This window comes from Battus philenor, unplaced genomic scaffold (assembly GCF_028537555.1).
Source record: "Battus philenor isolate CCGP_79_NKW_IND1 unplaced genomic scaffold, ilBatPhil1.0.hap1 SCAF_16, whole genome shotgun sequence".
Classification (NCBI taxonomy): domain Eukaryota; kingdom Metazoa; phylum Arthropoda; class Insecta; order Lepidoptera; family Papilionidae; genus Battus; species Battus philenor.
In genome coordinates this window covers 3,388,681-3,409,105 of record NW_027181678.1, presented here as the reverse complement: position 1 = coordinate 3,409,105, position 20,425 = coordinate 3,388,681, and the positions used below count along the sequence as shown (strand labels likewise).

Sequence of the window (20,425 nt, the reverse complement as noted above, 5' to 3'; positions counted from 1 at the left end):
AAACAGTTTTTATTTTAGGCCTCATTAATATGAAGATCTTTTCGTTAGAAATTAATTTACAACTGATGTCTAATTCGGATGCTTTATCTACATGAATGGTGGCAAAAATTTGAATATATTCAATATTCGTCTTCAACATTTTATGTTCTAAAACATTTATTTCGGTTTATAAATTATGTTATCTTTTACCATTGAGATCATCAATGTTACGTAATTCAAATAAAATTGTGATTACCGGGATTGAACCCGCCTATAAAATATCTTTATTCAAGTTCCTAATACAACGTGTACATTATGATATCGACCATGTAAATGAGTCAACAAACCGAGTTCCATTACATGCATTTGATTTATTTAATTCGTTAAGAGTTTATTTTTATGTAAATAATGTTACTGCGTGAAAAACATGTTTTTAAATATAAAAATAAACCAGAAAGTAACCATTTTTTGTTTCAGCTGTTAGATTTATGGTTTAGTCAGTGTATCTCTAGATTAGTTCCTCCCATCTTTCTTTATTTTAATATATTAAAAATTAGGATATTTATGTTATTTCCATCCCTTCGTCGTCGAATAACAAAACGTAAGGATTCATCCCTTCAATCCGCACTAAGCGCTTCGATATTATTTTATAGTCCGAGCAGGCAAGGTATGGAACAACTGGCATTGTTGTTTCCAGCATTGGAAACTTGCAAAAACAACCTTGGAAGTCTTGGAGTCAAGAGTGAATAGGTTTATTCTAAGCAAGTGTGTATTGTAGCATCAAAGACCTCGTCATAACATCAACACAATAACATCAGGCGAGACAGAGGTCAAATGTAGTTACTAAACGTAAATACGTGTAATGTTAAAATAGTCGACGATTCAAAAATGCGTGTAAACGTTTTTTAATAAAGATATTTTACAAGCGGTTTCGAAACCCGGTAGTCACAATTTTATTTGAATTACGTAACATTGATGATCTCAATGGTAAAAGATAACATAATTTATAAATAGAAATAAATGTTTTGGAACATAAAATGTAAAAGACATCTAATAAAAATGAAATGACTCTCTCAGAGTGAAATATAAAATCCTGAATTGATTAAAATTGAGGCCAATCAATCAAAAATTTTGATAAAAAACGTCATATTATTTATAAATTTCGAAACTCTCATCGAAATTCCTTAAAAATTGCAAATAAAAAAGGGTTCTATTAACTACAAGCGATTTAAAAAGAACTAAATAAAGTATTTGCAACACAAACAACTTTTCGCTATAAATTTGCTTTGTACAACATCTAATATATATATTTTTATTTATGTATAAGTAAAATCATAATTATTAATAAATTTTGTTAAGCTATTCATATCATCAACTTTAAAACATATCGCGAATTTTAAATTAAAATCTGGTGTTAAAGTAACTACAGTTAGTCTATGAATGTAAGTGTTAAAAATAGTTTAAAGTATTTTCAATGCACATTATAGTGAAATCAGGGTTTGTGTTGTTAATTACCCAAAAATAAAAAAGGCACATGATATTTACATTGATATGGAATTTTCAGACTACAAATTTTAAATATTATAAAATGATGTTTCATGTAACTACTGTACATTTTTCAAATGCTGCGATGTGTATGTTTGCCATACAGAGATAATACCGATCTCTTTTGTAAAAGAAAGAAAGACACGATAGATTTTTGAGCAATGTTAAAATTTTTAACAACGCGTAATTAGTAGATATACCATGCGTTTACACGTGACAATTTTGTAAAGAGACAAGTATTAATTTAATTATAATGTTGTTGTTTCTAGAGAAAGGTAAAGAATTGAATTTATGCTTGTACCTAAGTAACTATCTATGAGTTAAATGATCTGTATGATTAAATGTGTTTTGGTAATTCTACTTGATTCTAATACATATATTTGTCATTTTTATTAATTGTCAGTTAAAGTAGTAATATATTAGGAGGACCGAAAAATAATGTTGTTTCTGTCGACATATTTTTCAGAAAAAAAAACGATTGATTTTTACCGCTACGGCATTGAAAATTTGTATACTAGGTGGCAAAAGGTTGATCACGAAGGTGAATATATTGTTCATTAGAAATAAAAACTTGTCAAAATATAATCATGTGAATTTAACTTTTGAAAACGACATTACTTTCCGGTTTCTCTAATAATTAAATTCTGATTGTAGGCTAAACAGAAACAACATACGAGCGTTTGCGTCATGCATACGACAGATGTAACTGACATTTTGCCCCCGTGTAAACGTACCTTTATCTCTTTACAGAAAATGAGATAAATGGTGTATTTTTAAGTATTAGCACTGTTCGGCAAATGGAGTATAGTATTTCCCCACCTGACGCTGCTACTGAGCCGGCCTTTGAATATCAACAGCGTCTAGCTACTGCCAATGTACGCAGGTAACGCAACATACCTTCGAAGTCTTCCTTATCTAACAGTTCCACGCGATCTATCGTGTTGGTCTCAGACTGTGCGTCGTCGTCGTCCACCGACGCCTCGGATTTTGAAGCGACGCTATCACGCCTACGAAGTGTGGTCGGAGTCAACAAATTCTCTAGTATTGATTTCTGATTGCGGGTCAACCTGGCAAATTAGACGATTGTTATTAAACAACTTATTAAAGTTCATATATGAAATTAAACATCGAAAATATATATTTGTTATAATATGAAATAAATACGGACATATATTCTAAGTTGTAGACAATTTTATATACCACGGATAAATGATTCAGCTAGCTAAGTCCAAATTCGAGAAAGAGATCACTCGCCGAATCCAACTCGAATGGTAAGCTTTGGAACATTTTTGACCAGTTTCTGTTGACATATTAATATTAAACGTGGTCGCTCATTATGGGCCTTATCAGAAGTCTTAAGGTCACCCAAAGTGTAATGGGAGAGTTATGCTCGGAGTTGCGCTGCAAGATCAAATCAGAAATGAGATGCGCAGAAGAACGAAAGTCATCGGCATAGTTGGTACAACCAGCGATCGTTGTGGTCGAACTGTTCTCACGTGGCGACCACGAGCCAATAGACGCTACTTGGCTAGGCGCCCTACTGGTTGGACCGTCGACATTACGGTTAAGGTTGCGTAAAGTCAATGGATGCGGGCAACGCAGCACCAGTCAACCTGGCGACCTTAGCGGGAGATTTGACATACAAAAGATGAGAGAACTAAGTGAACGACCGACGACATCGATATCATCCTTGGATATCGCTAGATGCGAGCTGTGCAAGACCAGTCTTCGTGGAGATTTTTACAGAAGTCTATCAGCTGACAACAATGAAAAAAATAACTTAACGCTTAACTTACCGCCTTCCAGTGGAGTATTCGTTTATCACTTTATTAATTTCATTTTTCATCAAATTATCTTCAACGGGTGCTTCAGGAATGGCAGATAAATCTGTCTTAGTGTTCAAAATTGATTTCCTTCCTTTCCTCACAGCAGGCTTAACATTTTCCGAGTCTACACTAGCCTTGCTTTGTGAAGACTTTATTGATGATTCTGATGCTACACTTGCATTATCATCAAGGTTCTTACTTCTAAAACGACTTGATCGTCTCCTTGGTGTAAGGGATTCGTCCAAGTAAAGTGTTTCGACTTCCTCACCTTTTTCTGCCAGCTCCTTTGACGCACGTCGGGTGAGAATTATTCTTGATTCTCTATTTGGCGTTTTAGATCTTCTAGATGGAGTTTTTTTTTCTGGTTTCGGATCTTCTTCGCTATTTTCGACTGTTATTGTCGTTGATTTATTAGAAGATCTAGACCGACTACGATTCCGAGATGTAGTAGACTCTGTGTTTTCTTCTATGATGCCAGTAACTACTGCCTCTTGGGTTATATAATCTGAAGTCGATTTAGTACGTTTTCTAGACATTCGGGAAACTTTGGGTTCTTTTTCTGTAGATTTATCTTCTTTATTATCTTCAAGATTCTTTTCTTGAGTAGCGTTTTTATTCAGAGGAGCTTGTGCTGTACCTGTAGAATCAACGACGTCGCCGTCTTTTGTATCAGTGGTAGATTTCTCTGGTTTATATTCATCGTTGGTAGCTATTTGTTCAACTATGACTTCTACTTGAATGGGTGGTGTAACTGCTAAAAAGATTAATGAATTAAAAACTTGAAATGTAACACAAAACGTGACGATAACATATTGAAGAATTTATTCATTATATATCTTTTAGACCCAGATGATCTAAAAAATGCCAAATTAAAATATTAAAGTAACATTGAAATAAAAAGGTCCATATTGATCTAATAAATTTTATGTAATATTACCGCTTTCCAAATCTTCGGCCTGGGATTCCTTAATATCTTCATTATTTTGAACTTCATCTGAGTAAGTAAGATTGATATCAGAGTTAATGGTAGAATTATCATCAGTTAGTAAAGAAATATTTGCTTGATTCAGAAAGTCTGCAGATACTTCCATGTCTTTCGATTCAATAATATTTTTAATGTCACTAATGCTTTGAATTGGCTGTACTTGAGTTACGTTTATTGTTTTTTCGTCGTTGATTTCAGACGCTTTTTCTATTGTACCTTCAATTTCTTTTTCTGTACATGTCTCTACATCCATTTCAATTATTTTTTCAGTTTGCGATTGTACATTTGCTTCCCTTTCATCGCGTACGTTTGTAGATGGTTGTTCATCTAACTGCTGTTTATTGGACTCAGATTCCGAGTCCGAGTCTTTGATAGATATTACTTCATTGCTGCTACCTGAATCCGAGTCCTGAAAAGTTAAATTGGAATTAATAAAAATATAAATTAATGTATTGAATTTAACAGTAATAAATATAATTACATCATCATCTGAATTTTCTACGTCAGATTCCTCATTAGTTTCGGCAGACTCGGCGTCATGCTCGTCTTCTGCGAATTCTTCGTCGCTATTAACTTCACCGACTGACATATCTTCTTCGATCTCATTAATCTCCCTCTCTATTTCCACAATCTTCTCTTTTTCCTTTTGAATAATACGCGCCGTTTTCTCGCTATCAAATTTAAATTTCCATTTTTGTTCGTCCATGGTTTCAACATCGCTGTCACTTGTTATAAGACTTGAAACATCTTTTAATTCTGACTTTTCCGCTTTGAATGATTTTACTTCTTGAGACGATTCAGCAACACTATTTTCATGACTTTCAAGTACTGATTTGTTATCATCTGCCTCAAGTAACATTTTAAATTCGGAAATAGGTATAATGTTTTCCGTCTTCCTCTCATCGTTGTTTCCTTCAGGAATTGGATCAACGACGATGCTGCTTTCGTCGCTCTTTAATACCGATTTATCGAAATCTGTCTCATTTACAGTAGTAAAAGCTGGCAACGATTTAATTTCCACATCGGAAGCACTAGTGTCAAACACTTTTGATTTTTCCTCTGGCACTGATGATTGTATTGTGCTACTTTCAAAGCTATGCAAGACTGATTTCTCAAAATGAACTTCGTTAATAGACGTAAACGCAGGTAAAGGTTGCAGTTCTGTGCCAGAACTTACTTCATTAGTTTGAATAACTTTTTCAGTGATTGAAAAACTTTCTGTAGAACTTTGTAGTATTGATTTGTTTACTATAGGCGAAAAGGTGACATCCATTAAACTTTTTGGTTTGTCTACTTTCATGGGTGTACATTCAATGACACTTTCTGATTTATTTATTGACTGATCGGCTTCATGTACCATTTTATCAGTGCCCTGTTTCGTTTTAGCAAAAGCGTTTGCTTCCAATACAAGTCTAGATAGAGGTTTCCGTCCTTTTGCTACATTGTCTTTCTTAGGGGACATTAATTTATCTGGAGTCTTTGATCGGCTTCTGTAAAAACATGTATTTATATATTTTACTATAAATATATGAAGAGAAATGCAAAATAGACTTACAGGTAAATATTTAAATAGTACTTCTTATGGGAAATTATTGAAAACAAATACATACCATACAATTTATATAGAAATAAAATACATGTAAAGTAATAATAAAAACGTGTAGTAAAAATAATAAACTTTAAAGATATTTATAGATCCTTTTTATTAGTAAAAGTTGTAATCCCTTTGTCTTGGAGTAATATTCAGCAAAAAAAATGTCAACAAGACACAAGCGGATTTGATTCTATCAACCGACAGAAGGTCGTACCTCTTGAATGTTTTCCCTAACTTTTTCTGCGACTTGTATTCGAGGTTTTTGCCGTAATTTCTATGGCCAAAGTTACAGTATTCTGAACAAGCAGTTATATATATATAGAGCCTGTTTGTGATTTACACAGCATAATGGACTCGTTAATTCAGAATGCAGACGCAGAATTTGCGACATTCCTCAAACCCACCTCTAAAGCATCCACATGATATAAATCACAAAGGTCTATTATTATTACAGGTATTTCTGACCCATAGTATGTCTACAGCTGGACATAAGCTTAATCTAAAAATTTCCTATGGGACCGGTTGAAAGTGGCCTACATATAGCGCATTCTTACAGCCTTAACAATGCTGTCCGTCCACTTTGCGGGTGGACGTTCTAAGGCGTGCTTGCTAATACGTGGTTACCATTGTCAAACGCTGAGGTTTCAATGGCCATCTACCATTTGGATGCGGTATTTGAAATATTAAAATTTTTATTTGACTTGCCTTAAACTTCGAGGACTGATCGGTTGCTCAGGAACAATCTCTACTTCTGGTGTACGGGAGCGACTTCTAAAGAGAAATAAAACAAAGATTGTCGCTGGTCAGTTATCAGAACAATTAAGTAATCTTTTTGTCTAATTATTTATAATTGTACGGTTTGTTTTTGAAAATGAAATTGCAAAACAAGCATATGACGATTATGATGACGGACACTTAAAGCCAAATGTAACAGATCAGTAACATATTTCATTTGTTAACCTTAAAAGGCCATTCATTAAGTACATTCGCTCTGAAAATTTGTGGTCAGGTAGATACCTTAATGTGACAAAATGTAACACAGGTGGAGAGAGGTTCAACAAAACGTGACAATCTTAAGAATTTACCTTTGAGCATCTGATTAACAAAAAAAAACATATTAAAAAAAATTCTATTATGAAAAAATTGTATCATTATCTAGCATGACCGTGGTTTTACTACTAAATATGAAATTTCAGGTGATATACTTTGTGAATGACCCCTAAAATATCCAGAATTTCATAGTTTGTCTATATATTTTTAAACAACACATTGAGAGGACTGGCCTACATATGCAAATATTTATAAAGACAATTTGAAATGATTTATACCTGAGGCTCCGGCGGGACGGTGATGACGGTGATGGTGGTGCCGACATCTTTACCGGCGACTCTGTGATTGGCTCCAGTTTCGGTGACTCAGATACATTCCTTTCTATCATCTCGGGCGTGCGCGATCTACTTCTGTTAAATATACAAATTTTTAATTCCTTATTTAAACACAAAGATTATATATTACTAACGACTAAATTATATTACAGAAAAAATGTTGTAAAGAGGGTCCTAAAATCAATGACTACCATTTGCGATGAGTACAGGGTACAGTAGAGAGGGGATGGATGGAAGAAATAATATTAACCATTTCAAACATAAAACATTTCACATGCGATATATATTGAATGTGACCTTAAAGAAACAAATATAACGAATATTTATAATATAAAACTATTGGACAGCAATTTTGCATCTATCTTCAGACATCTGACTGGCAAAGGTATCGGCATGTTAAGTTTAAAAAAGCAAAAAATGTTTTTTTATGGTTCATTATAATTTTAGCTGCCCACTGCTGGGGATAGGCCTCCACAATGGTTTCCAATAGGACTGATTGGTAGCAAATGCATAACAGAGTTTTTAGACATTCTTCACAAGGCAGCACTAGCAGAATCATGGTCACCATTCCAGTGTTTTAGAATTGAAATAACCTTAACATTAATAAAGTAATACTGAAATGATATTATAACAAATACTAACCACAGGAATCCTATTTTTAGTTTACAACAGCTTTAACACAATAAAACAGTTTCCCATTTTTTGTGCCTTAATCGAAGCCTTTTTTTAAATGAATACACTCCTCTATATAACATACATAATTTTTATATTAAAGCGAAAGGGTTTAACTAATGTCCAGTCCATTTTGCAATTGCTTCCTTGTGGGGCTTGGGCCCCATATTGCGAAACACTACACTACAGCATCCTCATTCCAGCTGATAGCTGACACCCTCTGCAAGGTATAGATCTCACCCAAAGATCATTACGATGACCAGTCCTGCGCTACCAGCATCCATCAACTTCCCACAACCTTGGCTATATCGTAGGTTTATTTAGTGGGAAAACTACTCACGCAGGTCTGTCTGGTACTGTCACTTCCGACGAGCATTTCTTTAAGCTACACCATTGATTTTAGTTCTATTGCGGAACATCTAATTTTTGATAGTATAGCATGCTACAGATTTAATTTTCTATAATGGACCCAGTGATGTACAGACATGAAGTGCTATGTCGATTAAAATCCAAAAAATAATAAAGTGCTTTAATAATAAAATAGTAATATATATTTACTAAGTAAATATTTAATTGTGCAATGTATGATACGGTTTTATTTTGTTTTAGTAATTAGTTTTGTTTTAAATCGAAATATCATTATAGTACCTGCGTCTTTGAACGCTGAGTGTTGTTTTAATTGGATGAGGTTCACTTTCAATCTCTTGTTTAGGCTGTTCTGGAATTGGTGCCAGCGATGATCGAGGACTTACTTCAGGAGTGCGAGATCGACTTCTGAATTAAAATGATTTTAACAATTAATTCTTTTTCATAAAAAATATTTTTTTGAGATTATATAATAATATAAACTGTACTAATATGTAAATACCTTGTTGTCTTGTTTGCCTGCAACATTACCAACGGCGAATCAACCCTTTCCGGGGTTCGGGAGACACTTCTGAAAATAAAATTGTTATATTAATTCATTATATTTCCAAAAACATATTTTTATAAAAATACATATATGAATTTAAATACTGTTTGTTTAAATATTACATAACTATTGGTCAAACCACAGGGACCTAAAGAAGGTGGTACTGCCCTTAGTAAGCGCTGAATGTTTCTATGGCATTTCAATGCGAAATGAAGGCTTTCATATAATACCTTTTCATTAAAAATACACATCTAGCAATCTAAAATTATGTATCATACGATTATGTCATAGATGTGAAAAGGAGTAATTTTTTTTTTAAAAAAAAGCGTATATTATAATAGGCTGGGAACCTGTGAGTTAAAACTCATATCATGTCATATCATTGTCACTTGCAACACTTGAAAAATACTTCTTTTCTTATGTTCACTTAAAATATATTCTACCTCCGTTTTTCTTAATAACAATTTATTGGTATAAAATAAATATTTTGCAAATACTCTCCTAAATCTATTTCTTATTTAAAACTAATGAATCTATAAACATATAGAATAGGCTAAAATTATCATATCCAATATCCACATATATTTATGAAGGCATCTGCGTTTACTTACCTTTTACTCAACGGTGTACTTTCATGACTCATGTCTCTTATTGCCTTCCTACCCTTAGGAGTTTGAGGTATTGGTCTGAGTTCACATACAGATGTGTCGTCTTCCTTTTCTTCTTCCAAATCTATTGTTTCCTTTGCAGTTGCCATAGAACATTCTGGAAGGCTATTCCTTTTATCCACGTACCGTGGGTTTATTAGTGTAACCGGTATATCAGCGATGCTTTCTATTGATGCATTTGGATCATCGGATAAGCTGCTGTTTGCTGATATAGAAAGCGATCGTCTGTAAAAAAAATGTATATTATTTTATTTATGTACCATCTTTGACACATTCCATGTCATGAGCGGCGTGTATGACCTCCGTTGCACTTCCGTTCAGGCCGTGCAATTCTCATTAAAAAACAAAGGATGCTTAAAAAATTAATTATAGGGTCGAATATAGAACACTTCACATCACGTATGCGTGTACGTAATGCATATTAAAATTTATAACTTTTTACCGCTAACTATAGATTTGCAGTATTGAAAAAGTGTGAAGCATACGACTATAATACTTACGACTTACACAGCATAGCTAGTGTAATATATAAATAAATATACCTGGCATAAACAGTATCCTTGTAGGTTTTTCGCGGCAGTGGTTTTCCTTCAGTTGCTAGTTTCTTTGGCGGCGATTCCATCGTATGAACTTCGCTCTATAAATAAATTAGTAATAATAATACATACTAAAATCCTTGCTTAGATCATACATATCTCATATCATAGATATCACATTTATTAATTTTTCTATTATAATTTTCACAGAAACTTGTGGCAAGCGGACTTGATGTTAGGCATTTATTCGCAGACAAAATAAACCAATAAATAATACTATAAGAATAATTCAAAGAAAACTATACCTCTTCTCTCATTTCAGAAGGTTCTCTTTCAGTAGGAGTGCGTCGCACAGGAACTGCTACCGGCGAAGGACTCGAACCCGAATCCGATCCCGACGGAATTGTAAACCTCAACTGCCTGCATAAAAAATAATGACTTTTTATTGACACTTAATACAACAAAATAGTAGCACACTATGTTTTTATATAAATTGTTAACAAGGAACAATTTTTTCAATTCATATATAATTATCAAATAAAACACTACATAAATACTCCAACACTTATGTAATACTATATATACTGTTCAGTTTTTGTTTGTCTACCCTCGTAATTTGTTGAATGTAGGGTACTTCGAGAAAACATTTAGCAACACTTCTAGAAATTCATCAAGATGGCGAATGACAAGCGGCATTAAGGGCTATCCGAAGGCTAGTAAAACGTTGTAAAGCTAATAATATTAAGTAAGAAAGCGACTAATATATAGCTACTTCCGCTATGCAGCAGTAGTCGTGCAATGAAGTGCACCGCAAACACCGAGAGACTCGGTTTGGCACTGACCGGTGTAACATTACTCCTGAGGATGCCCCGTGGAGGTGTGAAACACGTGTTGAGTGAATTAACGGCGGTACTTGTGTAATTCGCATTGTTTGCCGCACGCGTATTTATCAGCAGGCTGGCGGGTGGTGGAAGTAGCTTTATATTCTTACCTAGGATGGACTTTTGCAAAATAACGCCTGAATCTATTAGATACTTATAATTTAAAATAAATATCGAGAATAAAAATTAAAGTGATCTAATTTATTTTACAGTGTATATGACCAAGAATTATAAAACATTGAATCTTAATTAATATGAGTGTGATAATGGTAGCGCTCTTTTCTTTCCCGCTTGTTCACCCATTCATTATTTGTATGTATGGGAATGAACAGAGCTAAGAACAGAAAATCGCTCCAAGGAGAGAAGAAGTAAGAACAGTAAATTGGGCCGAAGAACCTAAATGTGGGATTGCCTTAAATCTATCGTCATCTCTATAAATTTCCCCAAATGTTGCCATATGACATATTGTATATGTGTGAAACAGGAACGATCTCGAGATAAATAAATAAAATGCAACAATTTTCTTTTGATACAATAATAGACATACAACCATATCCTGGCAAGTTTGTATCTCTTTCGTGCACCTTCGAATCTAAACTTTAAACTCATACGACATGTCTTGATCTAATCTAAATTTAAACACAATATTTTTACTTGCGCTACAAATGAATATTTTTCATTGATCACATATATATACGTACTTTGAGTCGCTGTAGTGTGTGGCGTTGCTTGCAGTCTCCAATAGCTCGTCGTCGCTGTCGCCCAAGTATCTGGAGTCCACTGGAGAAGGCGCTACATCTCTTTCTAACCCGTCAATCCTTCTCGTCTAGATTTGAAGTAAATAGAAATAAAACATATTTTTACACAGGACATCCATTGTTCTTATTATACCTACGAAAGCGGCTTGCCTCCAGCGTTTTCGGAGGAACTTAACTAGGATGTTTATTCAATTTTGGACATCCTATTCTGAGCTTGCTTGCTTATGACCTTGTAACATAATTTTTAACGGCTATAACACGGACTTGATGGAGGTCGTAGAGAGCCCTCACTATATACATTGCCCACTGACATAAACTTTTTCGAAGTTACTTCGACAGGGAGCTTAAGTTTGTGGTAGGATACCAGTGTGTTTTCAAGATACCACAAGGGCATATATTTTTTAATTCAATGTGATTACATGAATGATAAAAGCTATAAATTCAATTACCCTTTTTCATACTTTAGTTAATAAAATGGTTGAGCAAACTATTGAATTGTCTTGTATGGAGCTAAATGAATACATTGCACGTGTACCGACCCCTTATTTTAACTTTGAAAATAGAATGAAAGAAATTTAAATAAAAGTCCCTCAAAATAAATGTAATAAAATAAACTTATAACACATTGAAAAAGTCAAAATATCCTTCATGGGTCTGACAGTACACATGTATAATAAGTTCCATTATTTTACTTTTAAATCTAAAATTATTAGTATATTATTAACTTTATTCTATCGTAGTACTCATACTTGTAAAAATTGGTAGATTTCATTAAAAGAGCTACCATTGAGCTTCTGACTGGCTTTTCTCAGAAGATGAGCATTCCGAGCCGTTAGTAGCTGACTACTTATAATGTTAAAATAATCGACAATTTAAAAGTGCATATAAATGTCTACTTTAAGATAAAATTATTTTTTTATGGTACCTTCAAAATGCTATGAGGCGTCCCAGCGCCACTTCTCTCTTCATTATATTTGTAACCGGGGCTTTGAACTTCAGGCATGTCTAACAAAGTCGCCATTTGCGCACTAAGTTTTTGACTCGTCCTGTATGTGCCAAGTCTAGGTGTCTTTGGACTTCCGCTTACGTCGAATTTAATTCGCTTTGCCGGTGTCCCTTCGCCGTTTGTTGTTTCCGTGGTGAGAAGACTGAAATAATAATACAGATGTTGTTATTGTTGTATTGATTGTTGATAGGTGTTAAAGCTTTAAAGGGTTGAATGTATAGTTCATTTGGCAGCAAAAAAATTCAAGCTTTTAAATTTATTTCCAATCGCCTGTATAAAATGATCAATTTGATGATCAATGTGATGCCACAGGTCGATAACTTCTAGCAATAAAAAGTCTGAAGGTAAAGATAGTAAACAATAATTCATTTTAATATGTAGTAGAGTTAATGAGTTGAGAGTATACCATACATTAATCCACCGTAAATATTTAAATATATTTACCGCTTTATAGCTTTCACCTACATAAACAATCACCCCATATATAATTCCCAAAAGCTATTTGATAAGTGGAAAATATATAAATGTACTCACCTCTTAGAGCGTGTTAGTTTTGGTGTGCAAATAAATGGTGTTTCTTCAATTTCCAGCACTCTCTTCAGAGCTCTCCTCATTTTTGGTTTATTGACCCAGGTTTCGCTCGCGTTTTCAATCGTATCCTATATCAAAAATGAAACAATTAAATGAAAAATATTATAAATGTATATTATTATTACTTGAAAATTAGTTATCTGAATTAATAATACATAAAATTAATAAAATTTTTAACCTGTATGAATGAAGATTTGTATGTAAAAGTATTCTTAGGCGAATTCGCTTTTACATAGACCGACATTGGCTTTGGCACGATGACTGAAAAAAATGAGCAGTAAAAAACATGATGTAAAAATTAATAAGTGTTTTATTTATCACAATTAAGTTTTTAAAAACTATGTTTTTTTTTAAGTATATTAAAATTGTTAAAAAAGCTTAATATGTATAATGGTGTTTAAAGAGTAGAAAAGGTATGTAAAATATATAATTGTATATGTTTTATGAAAGCAGATGTTTTTTTTTTCATATTACTTATGACCAAAACATGACGATATATTTTCTTTACACTAAACAACTAACACAACTTGATATACAAAAACTAGGTGACAGATGGTGATAAGAAGGATCTGCTTTCGAGGAATTCTTTAAATGTGATAAAGTACGAGGAACAAATCTGATTACATGCTAAGACTTATTACACGGAGAAAAAGTTTTTTTTTTATAATGTACACCAAAAGATGACTTTTCTGTCATTATTGTCACCTCATCTGGCATAAATTGAACCTTCAAAAATTGTTATTTTTTTAATACATATACTACTAGCTGTCTCGCTTGCTTGACCATAATGACATTCTTAACCAGGAGGGTGGAATTTCGTAACATCCTTCTTAGCTGACCATAGTGAATAGAGTATCCCTACTAATTTTCAAGTCTCTAGGCTCTAAGGTTCCAGATATATCACAATGTCAGTACATAGGTAGAAATCTGATAAATGTGCGTCGGGTATGGTCACCTGATCAGAGATTGAAAGTATTTTTTTGGTTAAGGTATAAATAAATACATACCATGGGGTTCAAGCTGCATGCTAGCGGTCTTGGCCACGCGGCAAGCTATAGACGGTAGAGCAGAACAAGCGGCCCCCAATAAAGTCTCCCGAGTATTAGATCTTTCTACTAGGTCAGCTAAGGACTCTGCTGAAGTAGAAAGCTCCTTCGTACGCCCCCGCTGCTCCTTTAGCTTGTTATTATATTCTTCCGCTTCTAAATATCTGTAAATATTTAAAATAAAATATAAAAATATATCTTTTATTTTCCCTAAGCCTAATTACCGGTCTAACTTAAGTTGGCTTGTTTTTAAATTGGCAACAGACTGATAACTATAACTGTTTGTCCAAGTAAGACAACAAACAGACAACAACCTAGATCTCTTTTAAGTCATCTCTGCAGTTTTTCAGCAAAAATACGATATTTTGTATTACGTCTCTTGATTATATTTCTCTTGAATTTCGTATTAATTTAAGATAAGGCGTTTATAAATTCTATCTTTAACAATAATGCCTATTGATTTTCTATCCATACAATTGTTAGGTAAGGGCGGCAACCTTGAATCAGAAGAGGCAAAGATAACGATTTATAAAATTTAAAATTTATTAGAGACAAAAATTGTAAAGGATGCCATAGGCATTAAGTTTATACATTATACGTTATATGACATACTTAAATAAGTAAAATGTTTGTTATCTTTTTTGAAATTTTCTCACCTAGCTTGTTGTAAATAGTACATGATTAATATGTCAGACGTCTGTGGATCGCTGCAGTCTTTGAGATATTTGATAAAGACTTCCTCTTCTGCTTGTTGCAATGACACCTGGAGGACCTTTGCTAGCTGTCCTGTGTTGCGACATCCTGTGAATTATCATAATTTAAAATAAAACATTATTATTACATTGAAACTTTTGGAAAAATTGAGAGTATATTTATTTAGGTTTTAGTATTGTCTCTTGCAAGATTTCTCGAGTGGCGACTGCGATAGACGTAGAGTGGATAAGCCCCTCCCGATAGGTGAGCCGAAGACATAGTCAAGGTAGTGGAACGTCCCTGGGTTCCGGCAGTGTAAGACTGGTCCATCATGATCATCCTTTGACGAAGCCTACGAATTGCAGTTCTATCAGCTAATATTAAGATGATGATTGTTACACACGCAGTTGGTGGGGAGATTCAATGAAAACCTGGAAAATCACCTGACTATGGTCATCAAAGAGCATCAATGAGACTGGGATCGGTATATTTTTAATTTTATACAGTTCAGATAACTATGAAATATATATATATGGTAAAATATTTATTTTTGATGTAATAAATGGTATTAGTATTTACCTTTGTAGAAGAAATTTAACACTTGCACCTTATCCTCTGAGCTTCCAGCATTTTGCACACACATTCTTATAACATCGAGAGCTTCAAACACTAAACCCCTGGCCAAATACAAATTGCAGCAGGTCTGCCAATCGTCCAGCTTATCATGGTCATTGATCCTGGAGCAGTTAACAATATCCCCGTCCTTGTTCCGTATTGCAGTTTGTACCGGAGCTGGTTTACGGACATGCAAATATTGCAATGCTGCCTGGGTTTTCTTTTGAGCCAGCAACGAGGACAAAACTACACTATGTTGCCAGTCTGATAGAGTGTTACCGGTGAGACATTGCAGTTGGTCTAATGCAAACTGAAAAAGAATTGTTAATGTAATATCTGTACCAAGCCTTAGGAAGGAATAGGTGGGGGCGGAGGAAAAAAGCATGAGGGTCGCCGCTGCGAGCGTTATTTAAATACTCCTCCTCCGCCCCCGTCTCGCCACTCATATAATTAAGGCACGGCACAGTAGTTTAATAGAAAAATTTGAAAAACTAACTAAGTTAATGTTCAAATAAACAATAATAGTTTAATGTTGGAGTTGATCATTTATAACTTGGCTGTCAATCAATACACTAGGCAATTCTATTTCGGTTGTTCTAACTTAAACTATATATTAATGAAAAATAGTTATTATTCAATAAAGACATTTGTTCTTTTCTTTTTTAGGTAAACAAACAGTTTCAAACAGTATTTACATCATACTAGGTTTCTTGATATATGGTTAAAATAACAGTAACGTAAATAATAAGTAAACTTGTTTGTATCAAAAATGAGGTTAAAATATATTTTTATTATATTGCCTTTACAAACTGTAAAAAAAGATTAAAGAATAGAGTATAGAGTAAAAGGAATAATTTCAATAGTAAACATTATTAAAGTCTTCCATTTTTTAATAACACATAGGGGTAATATATCTCCAGTAGTGGACATCCTGTCGCTGAAATGGTGATGATGATGAATGTTTTAATTTATAAACTCAACTTACGTCAAAATCTCTATGATCAAGATGCCAAAACGCCTGAGTGGCTTTAATAGAGGTGTTACTGAGACCAAACATCGTCGGGAATTGCATCAATCTTCTTATAACTGCTTCATATCTGGTCAAAATGAACACTTAATTATAATATCAGAATATTTTAATACTCGCAAAGTTTAATTGTTCCAGTTATAATGTACATTAGTTTCTATTATTCCTGTCCTTTTAAATTGAAACATGTAAAAAGTAAGATATATATAACTATTACTTCTCTAGGGTGATTGATCATAGGTGTGAAATCTTTAAAAGGGTGAAGGTATAGCTTATTTTCTGCCAATTAATACATGGTACAACATATCCAAAAACCAGTGGTCTCAGATAATATAAATAACTCAATAACAGTATAGTAAGAAAAAGTGTTTTTAAAATTCGGATTATAAAATAAAAAATAATTATTGTTATCTACCTGTCACTGCAGACTGTATTGCAAAAAATTATTTGCCTATCACATGAAATGATGATCAGATGAAATATGCATCAAACATTTACATATACAACTAATCACCATGCATCAATGATAATAAATGAACAATAGTAGTTTTAACTGTTTTTTTTTCACAATATTAAATAGTAATAAAAAAGAATGTATATTTTGGTCCACAAATCCATATTTACCCAAGTTTTAGTGAAGCCTAGACATGGAAAGGATTTTTTAAAATATTTATGAAAAAATTCCATAATACGAAAAAGCTAGTGAGATGGATTACTGCAAAAGACTAGGAAAAGAGAACATATTGATATTTAAAACTCATTGAAATCACTACCATAATTTCTTAGTATAAAATATAATAATACTGATAATAATAAATTAACTTATTCAGAGTAACTGAATAAAAAGTATGTGGGTACATGAATACTCTTTGTACTCTTTTTCTTTATTTTACTGGTAATATTAAAGAAAAACTTCAGATATTAATATATAACTAACGTATGCAAACAAGAAATAGTGCGAAATAGTATTATTTGTTCTTTACACTTTATTGTATGCCATAGATAATAAGAAAAATAAGAAACAAATTACATAGAGGTACAAGAGGCTGTCTTATCACTCTACATATATCTAAATACAAATGCATACATTACTATACACACATACTTATATACAATAATTATCAAAACCTCTAGCTAATGTATATATATAACATAATGGTTGTGTATATATAATTACCGTATTTCATCGTAGACCATAGAGTAATCAAGCAAAAGATAGAGCACAAGCGAGTGCTTATGTTCCTCTGCAATATCCGGTAGCAGGTATAGCCGCAGCAAGGAATAAAGCGATGGCGGCGGGTAGACGCCTCCGATCTCACTACCGCCTTTTATCCACATCCTGAAAATAACATTACAATTTTAAGTGTTCGCACTTATTTCGGATTAGGTTAGATTTGTTAGTAGTAAAATTGAGTTAAACTTGTAAAACTAAATTTAACTGTCTAACAATCTGGTTGGTTCCTTCCATAGATAAACAAAAATACCTGACAAAAACCAGCGGACTTATCTTGTCTTGGTCTCAGCTCGTTGGTTTCTGTAACCAAGCGCCGCTGTGCTCATTCAGTGTCTGGATTGGCTTTAATCTAGCTAATCCAACTTCTCGAGAAATCCTAGCCTACCCGTGTCGTGGTAGACAATCTCAGTGCACGCTGCAGGCCATATAGCACACAGAACAGATTCAAATTTCAAACTTAAAATAGCTTTATTCAAGTAGGCAGACAGGCGCTCATGAATCATTAATTATTACTTTAATTTTGTAATTAGAGAGAACCAGAAACTCAACAGATGTTTTTTTTTAAATCATATTTAACAATTTTTAATGTATACATTATACAGTTAACAAACCAAGTACAACACATTTCGATCAACTAACAACTTTTGAATGCCATAATAAGATTTATTTAACTTTTAATTTGAGATTTAAATCTAAGAAAAGTAAGGTTGAGAACTCTTATATATACATACATTCAGACCCATAAAGGATTTAACTTGATTAAACTTACTCATGAATCCTTTGTCCACCAAACTCATGCTCCAGTAACTGATCAATGTATAGCAGCGTGCAAGACCTATGCCCAGCATCTTCATCTTGAGGTGCATTCTCTTGCAGTCGGTGGAGCTTCAAACGTCTGAAAAAAGGAACAAAATATTTTATATTATTATTAATTTATTTACAAATGACATGGATAAGAAGAAAACCGTGGAAAGTTTAATATTATCCCTACCACAATATCAGGCCCAAAGAACTTGGCATAAATAGTCAGACCAGATAAATACAATAACAAAGAAGGCAATCATCAGGAAGGGAATCAGACTTAGGGCAGAGTTCGATGAACTACAAAATATTGTCTCATCTTATATTCCTCAGTGCATGAGATGAAGGTATAAAACAAACCAACTCAAACCATAGATACATGGTTTCTCACTACAGATCTTATCAGTAAGCTCACAGTAGCTCAACAAACTATCAAGAGGTTTATGCTCACGATTTCTCTCGGAGATAGAATTAGGAAAGAGAAAATCCATCAGTCCAAATCCAATCCAAATCCATAGACGAAAGAGAGTAACCAATAACCCAGCAGACTAGCAAGTTGTACACAGCTGAACACAAGGTTCCCACAGGTATCTCCTACTGAACTGTTTGGAAGTGGCCGGTATCCAGTATATTCTGAAGATTTTCACTAAGTTGTCAGTTCACTGTAGATCTTACACAGTATTTGCAGGTTCATGGTATCTACTCTATAACCTTAAGGTCACAGTTGCCACCAATTTAGCACGCTATGTGGCCTGCCACTATCCATTGCCACTTCAACCTGCCAATTTGCTGTACTATGTCAGTTATTTTCTTTAATTTACGTATCTTCTCCTTCCATGTTTGATATTTTTCCCTTACCTCTTTTTATATATGTTATACAATTGATGTGCAGGGTAGGGTAGTGCTTCGAAGGCGTCGTGGCGCTCAGGCAATAGTCCAACGCGCAGGAACCATTGAACAACTTGAAAATACAGCGACACTGTACCTATGCCTTTATATTTTTCCTCCATTTCGCTTAACGCTGTAAAGATAATGTGATGCTAGATTTTTGATTGAACAAGATATAAGTATGTCATTTAGATTCATGTGTATGCCAATAACATAAATAAACATAGACTGGGAAATATTTTACATGTTGCCATTGTTTCAAGTACTATATAACATCTATTGTCATAAGCCTTACATGTTGGATGTTAGTTATTCTGAGATAGAATCAAATTTAAATACAAAAGAAAACAATACTTTGTTACAGGTTGTTAATAATTAATATTTCTTTTTATATCACTATTTTACATGACTTGTGTTAAAAAATGTAATGTGAAATTACATCGAATTACTTGTAATTAAATTACTAAGCGAAACCAATCTTTTTCATTGGAATAAAAAAGTGCAAGAGAAAATACTCTTAAAAACTGGTAAAAGTTAAAATTAAAATCATAATGTGTTAATTAATAGTTGTGTACGTATTTATACAATTGCAACAATAAATTGTAGAATAATACAAGGAAACAACTAGAGTAAACCCTGACATATGATATAATGGAATCCAGAGTAATATTCTTGTTAAAGAAATATATAAAAACGCACTTTAATAACTATTGTTGTAGAAATTAGCAACATTTTCAAAATTTCCAATATTTATGACATGAAAATTATTTGCTGCATTGCAA

The 20,425-nt window shown here is 33.3% G+C and overlaps 1 protein-coding gene across 3 annotated transcripts in view; it reads right to left on the bottom strand.

Moving 5' to 3' along the window:
- Positions 1-20,425, bottom strand: part of Elys (AT hook containing transcription factor 1 homolog) — a 32,849-nt gene that overhangs the window by 3,139 nt on the left and 9,285 nt on the right. For 2 of the 3 annotated variants that reach the window (XM_068762112.1, XM_068762109.1), the window contains exons 13-34: positions 19,614-19,776; positions 18,724-18,849; positions 17,898-18,059; positions 16,679-16,790; positions 15,658-16,003; positions 15,042-15,186; positions 14,347-14,549; positions 13,518-13,600; positions 13,283-13,407; positions 12,668-12,890; positions 11,686-11,810; positions 10,409-10,523; positions 10,110-10,204; positions 9,511-9,792; positions 8,855-8,923; positions 8,635-8,760; positions 7,258-7,389; positions 6,635-6,700; positions 4,817-5,825; positions 4,288-4,744; positions 3,321-4,104; positions 2,422-2,591 (exon numbers count right to left, since the gene is read on the bottom strand). In XM_068762112.1, coding sequence (XP_068618213.1) covers positions 2,422-2,591; positions 3,321-4,104; positions 4,288-4,744; positions 4,817-5,825; positions 6,635-6,700; positions 7,258-7,389; positions 8,635-8,760; positions 8,855-8,923; positions 9,511-9,792; positions 10,110-10,204; positions 10,409-10,523; positions 11,686-11,810; positions 12,668-12,890; positions 13,283-13,407; positions 13,518-13,600; positions 14,347-14,549; positions 15,042-15,186; positions 15,658-16,003; positions 16,679-16,790; positions 17,898-18,059; positions 18,724-18,849; positions 19,614-19,776 — 5,118 coding nt within the window. The remainder of the gene's footprint in view (positions 1-2,421; positions 2,592-3,320; positions 4,105-4,287; positions 4,745-4,816; positions 5,826-6,634; positions 6,701-7,257; positions 7,390-8,634; positions 8,761-8,854; positions 8,924-9,510; positions 9,793-10,109; positions 10,205-10,408; positions 10,524-11,685; positions 11,811-12,667; positions 12,891-13,282; positions 13,408-13,517; positions 13,601-14,346; positions 14,550-15,041; positions 15,187-15,657; positions 16,004-16,678; positions 16,791-17,897; positions 18,060-18,723; positions 18,850-19,613; positions 19,777-20,425) is intronic. The other variant, XM_068762111.1, reaches the window with a different exon arrangement.